The sequence below is a fragment of the Rattus rattus genome, chromosome 6 (assembly GCF_011064425.1).
Source record: "Rattus rattus isolate New Zealand chromosome 6, Rrattus_CSIRO_v1, whole genome shotgun sequence".
In the NCBI taxonomy this organism is placed as follows: Eukaryota; Metazoa; Chordata; class Mammalia; order Rodentia; family Muridae; genus Rattus; species Rattus rattus.
In genome coordinates this window covers 78,205,010-78,221,776 of record NC_046159.1, presented here as the reverse complement: position 1 = coordinate 78,221,776, position 16,767 = coordinate 78,205,010, and the positions used below count along the sequence as shown (strand labels likewise).

General features: G+C 36.4%; 1 protein-coding gene across 2 annotated transcripts in view; it reads left to right on the top strand.

The window, feature by feature from the left end:
• Window positions 1-16,767, top strand: part of Grid2 (glutamate ionotropic receptor delta type subunit 2) — a 1,431,657-nt gene that overhangs the window by 1,173,359 nt on the left and 241,531 nt on the right. For both annotated transcript variants that reach the window (XM_032906395.1, XM_032906394.1), the window contains exon 13: window positions 12,557-12,752. In XM_032906395.1, coding sequence (XP_032762286.1) covers window positions 12,557-12,752 — 196 coding nt within the window. The remainder of the gene's footprint in view (window positions 1-12,556; window positions 12,753-16,767) is intronic.

Here is a 16,767-nt window from a genome sequence, read left to right as displayed (position 1 = left end):
AGTTCACACCAATAGGTAGGGTTCCCAAGGATTTGGAAGTATGGTGGGGAGAGGGGAATCCTACAAAGTAGGTTTTAAATAAGCAAAAATCAATCTATAGCAATGGAGTTGAACATGATAGAAAGAACTTCACTAGTCTGGACTGAGAATTAAAATCTCCAGTGAATGGAGTTGAGGTATTGGGGGTGGAGTGGGGGTGTGCCTGTAAGCAGGCTGTTACCAAGTTGAAACTTAAATGGAGAGATTGTAGTGAAAGACTGAAAAGGCAGTTTTAAATCATCTACATGAGTCCCTGTCAGATGTGGCTAGGGGGGCGTGGGGGAGGGCATCCCAGGTAGAAAGGGCTTCTAGGTATCTGTGGCTGAAACAAAGGAATGGAAATGAACTAGAGGTGTAAAGGGGCTACCAGGAAGGGAGAAAGCTGAGTCTATATAAGGTTCTTTGGAGTCTCCAGATAAAGAAGGTAGGGTGGGATGAGAGGCTCTTGCAAGCAGTCTGCTACAGAACTGAGCCTGAAACTGTAGTGATTGAATGGAGCAGAAACCAGACTCTGAAAGCTATATTTCCCTTCTGATATGAAGAGGACTTTTCATCCTGCCATTTATTTTCCATATCCTTCTACAAGCATGTTTCTGAGGAATGGGGGAAGTTTCCCAAGAAGGAACTTTTAAAATGACCAGTGGGATTACCTAGAGAATAAAGCTCTTAGCCCTACTACCAACAGGAAGGGAAATGGCCTCTAGAAGGTACTCGTTCTATGCTTCTGAAAGAAGGTAATGTGTACTCTCCTTCATCCTAATGGTCAAACATTCACCAGAAAACAAAACAAAACGAACAAACAAAGATACTGAAATTGAACAATCTGTAAAAATAATCAATACTAAGTGGTTGGATAAACTTCCACATTCTTGTTATTTTGATTTCTTCTTTACTATTAAAACCATCTATGCTTTCTGTATGATTCAACCATTTCATGTAACAGAATCAGTAGATAGGTCTCCTGTGTCATCTTGCTTCTGATATTTCATCCAGAAATCACTCAGCAGACAAGCCCCCCTCCTCTATGTGGCCACTCTTATGAGCAGACACTCTTCTCTGTTCCAGGTCCCAAGACTGCCAGAGTCATGGACTCTGCCCTTGGCTTCTCCAAAGGCTTTCCTCACTGCTGTTTGTGTGGATTTCCTTTTTTATTTTCTTGGCATCAGAATTTATTTCACATACAAGGCAAAATGTTTTGGCAAGTAACTCACTAGAGGCATTCTGACACTTCACAGCTAATTTTGTTACAGAAGAAATGCCCAAATGTTATCTCAGAAAGTAAGGCTCTTCTACTGTGTAAACTCAACCTACTGAGAGGCCAATAATATATAGGTGAACATCCTATTCTTTCCAATAAAACTTTAATAGGAATACTGGCTTTCCAAAATGAAAGTAATGCTTTAAGAAGAGTAGATTTTAAAGGGCAGGGGGGGCAAGTCTGGCTCACTATTGGCTGTTTTTCCAGAAAAACAGCTGAGTACAGAATTTCAAATGTAAATTTCAAAAACTTTGTTAGAACCAGAAATGTGATATAAGATGGTTAAGGAGGTGATATTTCATCAAATGTTGCCTGAATGTGGTTCAATCCAGTGCTCGAGGAACAGTGAAGAGACAACACTGTATGATCTCTAAGGGGAAGATTCCACCAGGTAGGACAAAGCAGCTTGATGGATAAAGACTTCCAAAGATGTGAAGGTGGGATAAATGAAGACATGAGAGAGTGCAGTGTTAGATTATGGGTTGGGAAATGCAGATGAGGCAGCAGGCTGCTTCTGACAGAAACAAAATCCAATTCTCCAAAGCACTAGAAAGCTAAAATATTCCTATGATTTTCCTGAGACTATAGGAACATGCAGAAAATATTCATTGATAACATATTAGGAATGCCCTACACTATACACTAAGTGTATATACTGTTCACATGAAGAGCATTTGCCTGTGGGTTATAGTCCACATGGGCAAAAAGACTTAGAAATAATGGTTTAGGTAAAAATGGCAATACAACTGGAATCAAAAGGACAAAGGCAGTAACTGATTGCAATATTTAGATGTCCGAAGAACCAAACACTACTGAACCTATTAACTGTGTAGAGAAAGAAGCAACTCAGACAAAATGGCAACAAGAAAGCAAGGGCTATTATTGAAGAGCATCTAATTAGTAGGAAAACGAGGGTATGGAAATTACAGAGTGCACAATAGTCATGGTAACAGTAAGCCTGATGACTACACCTCATAATCAAGCACTTAGGACTAATCAGTAAAGACTATGTCTTTTATAGAGTACCTAATTCAAACCTTGAATCACCTTCATACAGAAGCATCATCTGCCCATGATTAGTAGGGAAAGAAATTACAATTCAGCCAAGTTTAAAAAAACTTGTTCACACATTAAAACACAAGTTAAAATGTCATGTCTTCAAGCCCAGGCTTTCAGAAACTAAGATGATGCCCAAACACAGGACCCCTGGCTATACCTGTCAGGAGAAACTCCCTGGTCTCACTTCCCTAATCTTATTTCCCAAACCTTACCACCATAATCCGATTGTGCAGCCTTCGTACTTGCTTCTTGAATCAGAATGTGATTCCTACAAGGCTTTTTCATGGTAAAATTTGTGTCACTTTATATGCTGGAACCACTTCTAAGCTCTGTGCTTTAGATCCCTTGGCTGCTGCAGGCAACAGACAGCAGTGGGCACTGGGCAAGCTTTTTATGGGTCACCGGTGATCCTTCCTAAATGCTATGGAATCCAAAAGAAGTGAATGTGCAAGGGAGATCTGTTCTGGATTGGAGGACGACTGTCGTAGGCCATATTTGTCTTTTCCCTCTGTTATAGGTTTGCCTGGAGGGCCCTGTGCCAATCCTATTATGTATGTTACATTTCTCTCCTGCCCCAAAGAAATGTCCCTTCTGATGGAGTTGCTTGGTTTGACTTAGTTCATTCCATACAAATGAGATTAGATTTAGAATCTCCCAGAGCCAGGCTGTCAGCTCCCACCTGTCATGGTTGGTGAATATTCCACACAAACAACCTCTCTTTTTTGTTCAGAAAGGAGATGACCTGAAGGTCTATGGAAGTTATTGGAAAGGTAAACGTAGGTAACATCCATGCTGTAAAGGAAATTATGTGAAAATAGACATAAAATCTCACTGCAAAATATAACTGGGAATTAAAATTTAAATAGTTTAACAATTTTAGAAATATAGCCATTCTGTAATGTATTTATTATAACATGATAGGACTTGCCTAGAGTTTGCTGTGGAGACATTGAAGACACTCTCCCAAGTTCATGAAAGAATGAAGTTAGAGAGGGGCAGGAATCATATATTATTTCTTTCTACCCAGATGCTGGATTTTCTCTTCAGTAAAGAGCCACCTTGTCTCTGCCAGACAATCCATAGACAGAACTCCTTAGACATTATAAAATGAGGCATTGTAGAGCAGAGTAATACTACAAGCCTTAATTCCTAAAAGAACAACAGTCAGCTTGGACAAACACGGATGAGATGAGAGCTCTGTTACCACTCAGGAGACAGCTGTGTTCCTTTGCTTTCTCCATTAGGAAACTGAGGCCCATGGAGGATCTGGTACCAGTCAGCTCAAAGGCAATATTTATGCTTAAACTTCAACCAATGTCATATCTGTTGCTCTTGGTTGTTTCTGCTTTCAAGCTATTACACACATCAGAGTTAATTTTAAATGTTTTTAAGGGGTTTTCATTTTTCTTCCTTCATAGAGGAAGTTTGAATTATATTCAGTCTACTCAAATTATTAGAGTTTACTTTCACAGAATTGCCTTGAATTACATTGTTGTTGAATATATGTAACAAACATGCCAAATTAATATACTTACCTATCTTCACTATTAATATTAGTGATCGTCAGATGGGAGATCAGTAGGGGGTACAAAAAGCATCATGGCAAGCTGTTGGGAATAGGCTGATTAGCACCCAAACCATTCTTTAAATTTTAATGTTATTTATTTCTGCTCCCTCCTTCCCACCCAGTCTCCCTCCTAGAACCCCCTCACATATGGCCTCCATCCACTCCTCCTCTGTTTCTCTTCAGAAAATGGCTGGCCTCAGTGTATATCAACCAGCCATGGCATATCAAGTTGCAGTAGACTAGTCACCTTATCTCCTCTAATGGCTAGACAAGGAAATCCAGGGAGTTGGCCTTGAGTCGGGGGAAAGGGTCTCAAATGAAGGCAACAGACTCATAAATAGCTCCTATTCCCAGTGTTAGGAGTCCTAAAAGAAGATGATGCTAAAAGACTGTAACATATGTACAAAGGACCTATTTCAGTCCTATGCAGGCACCCTTCTTGGCCGTTCAACCAAATCCTTTCTTTCTTCCTTTTTTTTGTTTTCTTTCTTTCTTTCACCATTTACTGGCTACAGATGCATATACTCTTCTAAGTCTATGTGAATGAATTAGGACATGAGAAGAAGGAGCTTCAGACTTACTATGCACAAAGAAAATATGGAGTTTTGTGTGTGAATGTGGATTTTATGGAGGAAAGTAGAATCTCAAATTACTCTGAAATACTGCTTCACCATTTTTTTCTGAATATATGTATAATCACATTTCTGTTGTTCATACTCCAAACTCATGTTAACCTTTTTTATATATTCTTTTTATTAACTTTTTTTAAAAGGCCATTTACAATAGGCACACCTGTCTTTGCTGGCTCCTAAGCCAACCAATGAACCTATAATAAGTTATTTGTGTTGTCTTCACCTTTGGTGTTATCTTGGAGTGCTATAATGGAACGATGCTGGATCAGATAAGTTGTAATTTTTATTGTCCTCATATCTCAAGGTAAATTTATAAGCTGAACTTGACATCAGAAATACAGAAAAAGAATATGCCTTTGTTCTAACTTACAAAATGCTCTGGTATTTGAAGCTTGAAGAATGTTGGAAATAAGCTGCCTCTTTCCTAATATTAAGAATGTTATATAGGCAATACATTAAAATATTCTTCTATAAATCTCTTTTGTATGAAGCAGTTTGATCAACTAAACTACTTACAGTGTAATTGTACTAATGTTGTAAAGCTAATATTTAAAGTGAAGTTATATTACATAAACTTGATCATATTACATATTATAGATCTCAACATTTGATTTCAATTCTCTTTTTATGGAAGACTAAGAGGTAACATTAATTTATCAAACAATATGGTATTCTTGTGACTATTTAGGAAACTACTTCTATGTTTCAATATGGAAATTAAGTATTCACCCTAGACTGTGAATATCAACTGAAGGCCTCTGATAATTAAAATCAATATTAGTAGCATCTCTGTTGATCAGCAGCAAGTAGCTATTCTGTGCTAGGGGAACATTAAGGGGAAACAGTACAGGTCTTCTCCATTCAGAGACCTTCACTCTCCTTCAGAGCTGTGGACAACTACGTGGCCTTCTTCTATAGAAAATAAATGAATAGGTCTACAGTTTCGCATAGTTTTGCTTTTTTCCTTCCTTCTAACCACTTTAGTGTACTCTCAACTACAAGATGAAAAATATATTTTAATACAGTTTACAGTGATCATTGAAGTGAGTAGATTGTTTTTCTGTAACAAAGTACTGTTATTATAATATTCCTAAAACAATTAATTTAGTTCTCAGGAGCCCATTGCCCTAGGTTGTTCCCTACAGCTGACATTCACTTTTTAATCTACATTTTTGCCTTCATCTATTTATTTATATTGTGCTATGTGTTTATCATTTTACAACTACTGGATTTAGTTTAATGAGATTCCAGAAAATTCTTTTCATCAAACAGTGCTTTTTAAGTTTAGCATTTATCCAACATATATGTAAAATAAAAGCAAATACTGTAACATATGATGTAAAGCAGAAATCTAAAATCAAGTTTCCATTAAAGTTTGTATAAAATATTCCTCTAATAAACAAGTACATAATATGTGTTTGCATCCTAGTTTTATGCATGTTGTAGATGAGGTAACTGCAAGAGAATTAATAGTACTTCCTCCAATGCTAATATTAGCTTTAAGGACCTAAAGAAAACCCTTAGTTTACTCCATTTAAAAATATACTAGAAGGTCAGAAGTATGTATTACATGAGATTTGTCATCCACAGTTATGGAGTGTCTTGGGTATTTATTCTTGGTCACAATATTGTATAATGTGTCAGGCATCTGCTCCCCATTCCAGGAAGTCTATAAGTTTGATACAAGATAGCATCAGATGTGATCACTGTGCCAAACATACATCTAACTTCTTAAATATCAATTGTTCGTCTTGAGGACACTAAAACTTCAGTGAGTTCTGATGAAGTAGAAAAAGTCTTCTAGGTTAGTAATTCCACAGTGGTTGGGTCAAACTGAAAAGAGAACTTGAAGGAGGAAGATGGACTAAGGAACTAGAGGAGGATTTGGAGGGAGGGATTGGTAGATGGATGGTATCAAAATATATAAGCAAATAGAAATTTCAAGGAATAAAACTTGGATAACTAAAAATACATTATTAATTCTTTGAGAAATTTATACAATATATTATAATTTTCACCTCTAACTCTTCTCAGACCTCCCTTATCTTTCTACTACTACAACCTGTAACCACCCCCCAAGATACAACTTACCTCACTAACTCTACAATTTTATGTCCTATATTTTTTAAATAACTAATTGACTCCAATTTGTTGTCTCTGTATATATAATCCTGTGTGAAGGGTCATTGACTGGAACATAGCCTTCCTAAAGAAAACTGCCTTTCTGTCTCTGGGAAGCAATGAATTGTCCATAGATTCTCATTTAAGGGTGGGTACACATGAATTCTTCTCTACTTTATGATAGAAGGTTAACTGGCCTCATCTTGTGCAAGTCATATTCAGGCAAACACAGCTATTGTGAGTTCATGAGTGCAGCAGTCTGACCGAGTATGAAAGAAATCGATTTACTCTATCTTACCCAACATTTATTCTATTCTTCCTTCCACAATTCTCCCTGAGCATTTGTGAGATTGTGTGATATAGTTTCACCATTTGTGACTGGTACCTACATTTATTCTTTGTACTTTAAATAGCTATGAGTTTCCTTATTAACAACCATCCAGTGCACAAAAAGCTTTCTCTGCATTAATCTATTGGTAAATGTAAAAATTTAGGAGTATTTTGTCCATTTAGCAGAATAATTGTAAGCCTACCAACTCCACAGACAGGGGTTTTTGGCAAGATTTATATTACAAGGTATCAGTTTCCTCTTGGGAAATAAACCTTAAGTTCCCAAATACAGATTGTTGCCATCATAACATTCTTTCTACTATTGTACCAATGAACCTACCTCACCATGCCAGTTATTACTACAGTTCAAAGGTTCACAGATGGGTAATGATGCTAATGACTTCTCTTACTTTCCAGTACTATGAAAGCTAGGTAGAAAAAAGAAGAATCTTAGTTTGTACTAGTTTGAGTTCTCTTAATTGTGTAGTTAGGTTACTGATTAAGGTATGTTTATTTCATAACCTGTCACTTTGTTGAACATGTTTACAAATTCTAGAACTTTCTGATAGGGTTTTCTATGTCTTCCACGAATAAAATCACATTGTCTACAAATTGAGATAGTTTAGCTTCTTTCTTTCCTACCATACTATCTTTATTTCCTTTCTTCTTTAATTGCTTGAGCTAAAATACCAAGGACTACATTGAATAAAAGCAGTGAAGGTGAGCAGGACAGTGGTGATGCACAACTTCAATCCCAGTTCAGGAGGCAGAACCAGGTGAATCCCTGAGGTCAAGCCTAGCTTGGCCTACAGAGTAGGTTTCAGGACAGCCTGGAGTACACAGAGAGCCTCTGCCTTGAAAAGCAGAAAAGAAAAAATGAAGAGGAAAAAGAGTAGGAAGAAGTAGTAGTAGGGAGAAGAAGAGAAGGGAAAAGAGGAAGAGGAGAAAGAGGAGGAGAAGAAAAAGATAGGAAGGGGAGGGAAGAAGAAAAATAAGGAGGAGAAGGAGGAGGAGGAAGAGGAGAGGGGGGGAGGAGGAGAAGGAAGAGGAGGAGGAGATGGGGGACAAGTTGTAGACCTGACTCTGACAATGTTCCTGATCTTAAGGAATGCTTTGATGCTTTGAGTTTTTATCCATTAAATGTGATATTGGCCATCTGTTTTTCTTAGATAACATTTGTTGTGTTCAGATATATTTCTTCTACACTTAGTCTCTTTAGGGTTTTTATCATGAAAGGAAGTAAGATTTTTGTCAAAGGGGTTTTCTATATCACTTGAAATGATTCATAATTTTGGTCCTCAAGTTAATTTATGTGGTTGGTTACATTTGTTGATTTGTGTATATTGAACCATTCTTGAGTCCCTGGAATGAAGCTAACTTGATAATGGTCAATAATCCTCTCTCTGTCTCTCTGCCTCTCTGTCTCTCTGTTTCTCTTTGTCTCTCTCTCTGTCTGTCTGTCTCTGTCTCTGTCTGTCTGTCTGTCTGTCTCTCTCTCTCTCTGTGTGTGTGTGTGTGTGTGTGTTTGTGTGTGTGTGTGTTTGTCTTAATACATTTTGCAAGTACTTTATGAAGAATTTTCAAATCTATATTCATCAAGGAGATTGACTGATAAATACCTTCCTTAGTGTTCTTTTTGGATCTTTGTGTGCTGTTGGTATCAAGGCTTTCTACAAAAGTTTTAATGGTTCCTTCCATTTCTAATTTAGGAAAAGATTTGAAGATTATTGATGTTAACTTTTTCTTTGAACATTTGGAAGAATTGTGCACTGAATCCAACTCTGGGCTTCTATTACTTGAGAGATTTTTAATTATCGCTTCTATCTCATTGATTGTTATAGATCTAATTTACTTAACATTGGATTGATTAAACTAAGTTTTTTATTAGATTGATCTCATTTGCCTCTTTTAGATTTTTCCAATTTAGGGGAATATAACTTTTTGAAATGCAGTCTGTATTATCTGTTATTATGTTATTCTTTTCATCTCTAAATTTATTAATTTGGGCCTTCTCTTTCTTTAGGTTAAGCTAGCTAAGAGTTTGACATTTTTTTCTCCGTTTAAAAGAACTAACTCTGTTTTACTGATTCTTTTTTAATTTTTAAATTTCTATTTTCTTTATTTCAACCCCAATCTTTACTATTTTTCTCTACCTACTATTTTGGGGATTGGTTTTTTCTTGTTTTTTTCTTCAAAATTTTTATGATTCATTATGAAATTGTTTATTTAGAATTTCTTTGATTTTTTTAATGTAAGCACTTACAGCTCTAAACTTTTTTAATAGAAGCTTCATTATATACCCTAGGTTTGAATATATTCTATTTTTATTATTATTTAATTCTAGGGAATTTTAAGTTTCTTTCTTGATTTCAAAGTGCCTTGCTACCAATCACTACTGTCTTGTTTAATCTCCATGAATTTATGTGCTTTATCTGGTTTCTCTTGCCCTTCACATCTATTTTTTTAAACAAAATCTCAGTTATTAGATTTTACTAATGTAGATGCAAGAGCTAAAAGCTGGAGTAAAAGCCTGCTAGCTCAGAGAGCCAGAGAAAGCACTCAGGTGACCTTCCTCCTTAGCTGACATCCCACCAGGAATGTCCTGTCTGCTGTCTCAAACAACCTCCTTCGAACTGAATGTTCCTCCTATTGACTTCCTGTGTGTCTCTATCCATCCTCCTGACCCCTCTTACTCTCCATGTTTTTTTTTTCTTAATGCTACATTTTTCTTTCTTAATAATGCTGTGTTTTTCTGTCAACTGGTTGCTCACTCCACCTATAGCTGACTTTATTTAATCCTGTTCACACTATTCAAGCAGAGAGCTCTTGCATTAAAGGTGTGTGCTAAGGCTGAGCCTCACAACAAGTAAATACAGATTTTTCCAGTAAATGTCACAATTTAGGGGTTTACGATATGATCAAATATCCTGCAACACATCCAGTTTTATCATCCCATAGTGATCAGAATACAGATGAGAGTTTCAGTTTTCTTTATTGACATTTGCTAGTATGTGATCTATGTTAAAGGAGGTCCCCTGGGGTACTGAAGAGAATGTGCATTCTTTGGCAAGTTGGTGAAATGGTCTGTAGATGTCTTTTAGTTCCATTTGCTCTATGATGTCATTTAAGTCAGTGTTTATTCATTCGTCTTTTGTACAGTTGATCTATCAAATACTGAGAGTGAAATATAGAAGTCATTTTACTTTGTTTGAGTTAATCTATCGTTTTTAATCTTGTGGCATTTGCAATAAGAAGTTGAATGGGCCTCTATTTGGTACATATATATTTGAAAGTATAGTTTTTCTGATGGGTCAGTACCTTTTAATGTCCCAATAAGACTCTATTTCATTAGATGTTAACACAGCAACACTTGATAGTTTTCTGGTTTCCTTAGCTTAGAGTCCTTTATCTTCTTTTCACTATAAGGTTCATTTCTTGGAGCAAAAAGAAGGAAGGGTTCTGTCATCTAATCCAAACTGTTCCACTTTTGATGGGTAAATTGTGATCATTTGTACTCAGAGTTATTTTTGAAAGGCAAAGATTTTCACCTGGAGTTTTGTTGTTTTTTTTTGTTGTGTACTGGAAAAGAACAGCTGGGTGGAAATTTAAACCAATGGGGGGTCCAGGTGCCTGACTGTTTAATTCTTCTTTTTGACTGATCCACTAAAGTCCCTAGACTATGCTTCTATTCATATGACAGGGCCCCATTATTCTTATGTGGGTTTCCAGGTCCACTTGGGATTGGAGTTTTCCTTACTTTATTCTGTGGGCTCTAGATAACCACCTCACAAACTGTTCACTTTCTCCAAGTTGCTGTGTTCTTACAGTGTTGGTAACTGTGTGGTACCCAAATTTCTATTTGGAGGTTATGTTAAGCTTCAAAAGCACAGCTTCATCTTTCCTATTGTGGCACTGATACTGTCCATGGTAACAGTTACTGGGAACCCCTTCTACAAATTCCCTTCCACTCACCTTTGTAGATTTTCAGGTAGGAGTCTTTTATCCCCATTTGCCTGGGGAGATTTATCACTGTGAAGGTGGAAGCTACTTTTTTTTCAGTCTTCTCAATGTAGAGAACATTGTTTGATCCAATGGTAGAGGAATTAATTCTATTACACATGAGAACTGTGAGGAAATATGACCAAATCCATGATTTTCCAATTAAACCAAGCTGTATATTGAGGTACACATGGGACTGGCCAGCCAACCAATTGTCATACCCTACATTGGACTGTGAGAGGCCAGACCCTGCTGGGGAGTTAAGGTATTCACAACAGTAAAAGAGTTGGCTGTTTTATTTTATTATGTTAGGAAGAGACAGTGAAAGAGAAGAACCAAGGGTAAAGATAGATTGAGTGATAAGTCAAACCCAGGACCTGGAGAAGTAGCAGATGGAGTGATTAAATATTCCTATTCTGTTTAGTTCCCAAACTATAATCAGTCACTGAATTTGCTTAGCTTCTTACTATCTTGCCTGAAATTCCCAAATAGATTTTTCTTTTACAAATAAATAAACAATAACAACAACAACACAAATTTAAGGAAACATAACATTTAGCCTTAGACAAAGAAATACTGTTTTTGGATCAGAGTGTTTTGAACTTTTAGAATATTATCATACAAACTAAAAATTCATTCATTACTGGGTCCTGTTTGAATTTAACAAAAGCAGTTTTTTCTCTGTCGTTGTCTCTCTATTCCCAGCCTCTTTCTCTTCTTCATTTCCTGGTTTTCTTCTTTCTCTCCCTCTCCTCTTCTGTATACACACAAATATGCACACACACACACACACACACACACACACACACACACATATACACACACACGCACACACACACACACACACACACATACAGTCATGCATGAACATATCATAGGTAAAAAAAGAACTGAGGAAACAAATGCATCAGCCTCATGAAGTGGAACACTGACCTCCAGCGATTCCTGCTCTGTATTTGAATCCTTGCTCTGTTCCTCACTGACTGTGTGTCACGGTTCATTTATTCTCTGAAGCCACCTCCTCTAGAACTTGGTGAAATAGTTCTGAATGTAAGGCATTCTAGTGGGGATAATGTATGTCACTTGCTTGTCATTATATATTATCCACAGAGTAATGACTATTATAAAGAGTAGATTTTAAGTATTTAGTCGATTTGAAAACATGCTGTTTATGTAAAACACAATTATGCTATAAAAGCGTTAAACCCTTGTCACTGAGGGAAACGGATGAACAACTAAATTTGTCACTGCTAATTTGCCACTACTTTGATGAGATTGCTCAATTTTCCCCATGAAGCCTCCAAACACAAAGGAAGCATTAGTACTAAAACTTCACCTTCACTTTGCTAATGATGCTGTCTCTTGGTAAATTGCCATGTGTAACTTAAAGGCAGTCCTCCTTAACCATTACATTTCAATATTGAAAGAAAGTAAAGAAGAGTTGGATAGCATCTGACTTTGGATAAATGGCCCTTTTGTTCCTTCAGTTTTATTTCTACTTGACAATAGTCAGCACTCTCTTTTATGTCTCTCTTTTCTTCCATAACCAAGGTCTCTTCAGGATCTGTCCAAGCAAACGGATATCCCTTACGGCACAGTCTTGGATTCCGCAGTATATCAGCATGTCCGCATGAAGGGGCTGAATCCTTTTGAGAGGGACAGCATGTATTCCCAGATGTGGAGGATGATCAACCGAAGCAATGGCTCAGAAAACAATGTTCTGGAGTCCCAAGCAGGCATTCAAAAGGTACTGTGCTCTTCATCTGTGGTCTTCATCAGCTTGTCTAAAATGTGCTCATGGCTAAGTTGAGATTTATTTCTTCCTTCTTATTATAACTCAGACATTGAATTTTTAGTTAAATTATATTTTTATTCTTTTAAAGAAGATCTCTGAGCAACTCAGCATTCTCATAAAGGAAACTCCAGGTTCCCTGTAATGTCTCCCCAATAACTTCTCCTTGGAAATCCAAAACTAAACTCTATTGTTATTTTGTTCAGAAAAGGATTAAGAACTTATAAACATAAAAATTAAATGTTTTCCCAAATCCCATCCCAACTGTCATTCATGTTATCCAATTCATTTCAATAACTTGAGGTGCTTTCAGCACAGCACTTGTTTTTATACTAAACTTTATCTTACTTGTGATTATCTAAAGCTATTAGGAAAAAATTTAATTTTGTCAACAAATAAGGTTCCTGTGAATGACTCTTTCTGTTTTCCCAAATGAAAATCTTTATCTTTTTATTTTTCTATAATCATCATTTAGAAGTAGATATGTTTGAAGGACTTAGAAAGGTGTTTTCACATTTATAAAAGGAAAAAATTAAAAACTAATCTTTTTTAATCTAGTTTATTTACAAATGTACATAAGCAATTCACGTTCGCAGCAGTCTCCATGATCGAACTGGGTAGATTTTTGTTTAAAATTATGACCAGTAACTAGCTGTGGTTAGTATTCAGTAGGCAGCTATGGATGAACAAAGTAACCAACAAAGGATTGAATCTGAACAGTGGCAGCAGTAACGTTCACTTTCCCTAGGAGTTTCCATATCAGAAGAGTTCCCAGCCCATGTGTGAGCTTTCTGCTCAGAAGGCAAAAGCTCGCTGGAAGAAGGGTTTACTATTCTGGTTTCTCTGCCTCTGGTTTTAGTATGGCTCTCAGGAATCAACCTAAATAATTCTTGCCATTGTTGTGTTAGCATCATTGTCTTGAGAACTGATGCTTATCATGTAATCTTCTCTATAAATATTAACAATAATTACAGTAAAGTGAACATTCTTAGCATAGTTAGCAGAGGCCGCTGAGGAAGAAAGTCACCTTGCTCTGTTTGAAGCAACCTGTGAAAACTTTGCCCTCACTATGGAAGTCTAATTTCAAAAGGCTAAGTGTTGATAGGAAATAGGACCTTTCTGTCTTTCTCAAAAGGATCATTGACACCTAGAAGATAAACATGGCATTATCAAAATAAGGGGGTGGGAGTAGAGAGTGGACCAGTATGTGTTTAAGTGTATATATTGGGGCAAGAGGAAAAGGATTGATACTTTGGGTTTATTATGTAGGTACTCATAGAATGGAAAGTAATTTGAGCATGTCAATGAGTCTACTAAACGGTTTGAAAAAATAATTTTCCTTCATCTACCATCTATCATCAAAAATAAACCTTACATTTTGGAAGGAGTTCTTTCATGAAAGACTATGTGCTCTGTTAGAAGAGATCCTCATTAGTCCTTTAGTATTATGTCACACTGCTGAAAAAGAGAAATACTATTTTTGAATGTGAGTATAAATATAAATTCTTATGTTTAGATTTTATTATGTTTTAAGAGGGAAAGTTGCCTGGAGATAGTTCATTTTTTTCATCAGACATAAATAATAAAGTACTTTAAAACAAACATGTATTCGCTCATGCATTATTATATCCTTTTTCAAATATTTGCTAAGTACTAGATCTGTACCAGGTCCCTAGGTAGAAAGTAAAGATTAGTTTAGCATCAAAGAAAAGGTCACCTGGCTTAGTAGCTGGAGTCTGGTGAGGAAGATGCAAGAGATATAAATCATGATTTAAATAGCAACAGATGTCATGAGATTTTTAATAGGGTGTTACTGTGAAGGGTGATAGGCAAGCTACAGGTCTTTTTTCCCGAATATCTCTCTTTATCATAGACAAAAATATTCCAGGTGGAAAAAAGAAGCATGAACTGAGAAGTCCTGCCATCCTGGGTTTAAGTCCAGCTTGATTTTTAAAACAAAGTTTACAAATATAAGCCTATTTTAGAATTTTTCTGGGCTTTGAAAGTTTTGTCATGATGAAAAGAATTCCTACCTCATACAGGTTTTGTCAACATTAAATAAATGCACTTGTGTTGTCTAGGATTGGGAGTTCTAGCCCAGCCTAGGTCACATAACAAAATTCTATCTCAAAAACCTAAAATTAAATAAGTAATAGTGATGAAATAATATGATATATATGTATATATAGCTTCAACAAATAATATGAGCAGAACTGTAAACCTATCTTTTAGGATAGTTTGTGAGAGTAATAAAAGAATAGATAAATGAAAACTTTGTAGTTGCAAAACTGTATCGTATACTACTTCCTCCTTTAACTTAAAATTGTGGTATAATTTAAAAACCAGTAGGAAAAATAGAAAGTAATGTTTGTCTATTTTCTGAAACTCAGCAGATAGGGAAAGTTAATCAGGTGAAGAGGGTAAGTCAAACCTTCACATGTGTCCTCTGCCCTCACTGGAAGGGCACACAAACCTAGACAAGTTTGTAGATTTCTTTCACAAAAGCAAAGGCAGTTGAAATTGGCTAATCACAGGATAGGTAGGAATAATGACATGAATTTGGATTCGGTGTGTAAGATTTGAAGTTTATTAAAAAGCAAAACCCACCACCAACACTAACCTCCTCACCTGGTGAAGCTCTCACTATAGGTTCCTGAAATGCTGACTGGAATGAAACCTGAGTGTGGATTCTTTGTCCAGAAACTGTCCTCTCAGCTCACATAGCTGTTTGCTGTTCTCTGTCGATGGTTTCTAATTTGTGCAGGCAGGAAAAAAAACCCTCAGAGATAGGCTAGGTCAATGGTCCACAAAAGAGTAAAATTCTTCTGTTGTATCTTTGACAGAAATCCATACCCGCAGGAACTGTCTCGAAGAGAAGCTCTCATCACTGTAAAAACAGTCCTCACAATCCATAACCGCGAATAGATCTCATTAATGTCTTGGGCTATACTTGTTCTTAATTGAGCTATGAGTTTCCTCTCCTGGAAAGCCTATCCTGATCCCCTTGGTTTTCTTTGTTCTGCCTTACCAGAGACAACTGTGTAAATGAACAGAAAGTTGAGAGTTCGGATTCTTGCAAGACATTTACCTATACTGAGGCATCCCAATTAAACTAAAAGTAACTGGCTTATGTGCTCTGCCTGGGGATTTTTGCACAAGTATTAAAGATATATAATTTGAGACATGTGAGTTTTTCAGGAGGTTAACAGCTATTCTTGAGTATCTTCTGTGTATCAGCCACTGTAGTCGAGAGAAATGGGAATAATGTTTCCCTGGAGTTAACCTCATAGCAAGGAGGGCAGTCAAGGTCAGTAATCAGTAAATGACGAGACCCTCACACCAGAGGTTAGTGGTGACTATCAAGACATCTGTCCACTTCTTTTAGATTTTCCAATTTTGTGGAGTACAGGCTTTTGAAGTATGACATAATGATTCTTTGAATTTCCTCAGTGTCTATTGTTCTATTCCCTTTTCGTTTCAGATTTTGTGAATTTAGATATTCTCTCTCTGCTTTTTAGTTACTTTGGATAAATTGCTTGATTTGTTTTCCAAAGGAAAAAACTCTTCGTTTCATTGATTCTTTGTATTTTTTTTCTCTTTGTTTCTGTTTTATTGATTTCAGGTCTGATTTTGATTATTTCCTCCCATCTATTCCTCTTGACTGTGTTTCCTTTTTTAGTGCTAGAGCTTTCTGGTGTACTTTTAAGTTGCTAGTATAAGATCGTCCCAATTATTTATTAAGGTAATTAGTGCTATGAACTTTCCTCTTAACACTGCTTCTATTGGGTCCCATAAGTTTGGGGATGTTGGGCATTCATTTTTATTGAATTCTAGAGAGTCTCTAATTTCTTTATTTCTTCCTTAACCCAGTGATTCTTCAGTAGAGAGCTGCTAAGTTTTCATGAATGTATAGGCTACATGATGTTTCTGTTGTTGAAACCCATCTTCAATCCATGGTGATCTGATAAAG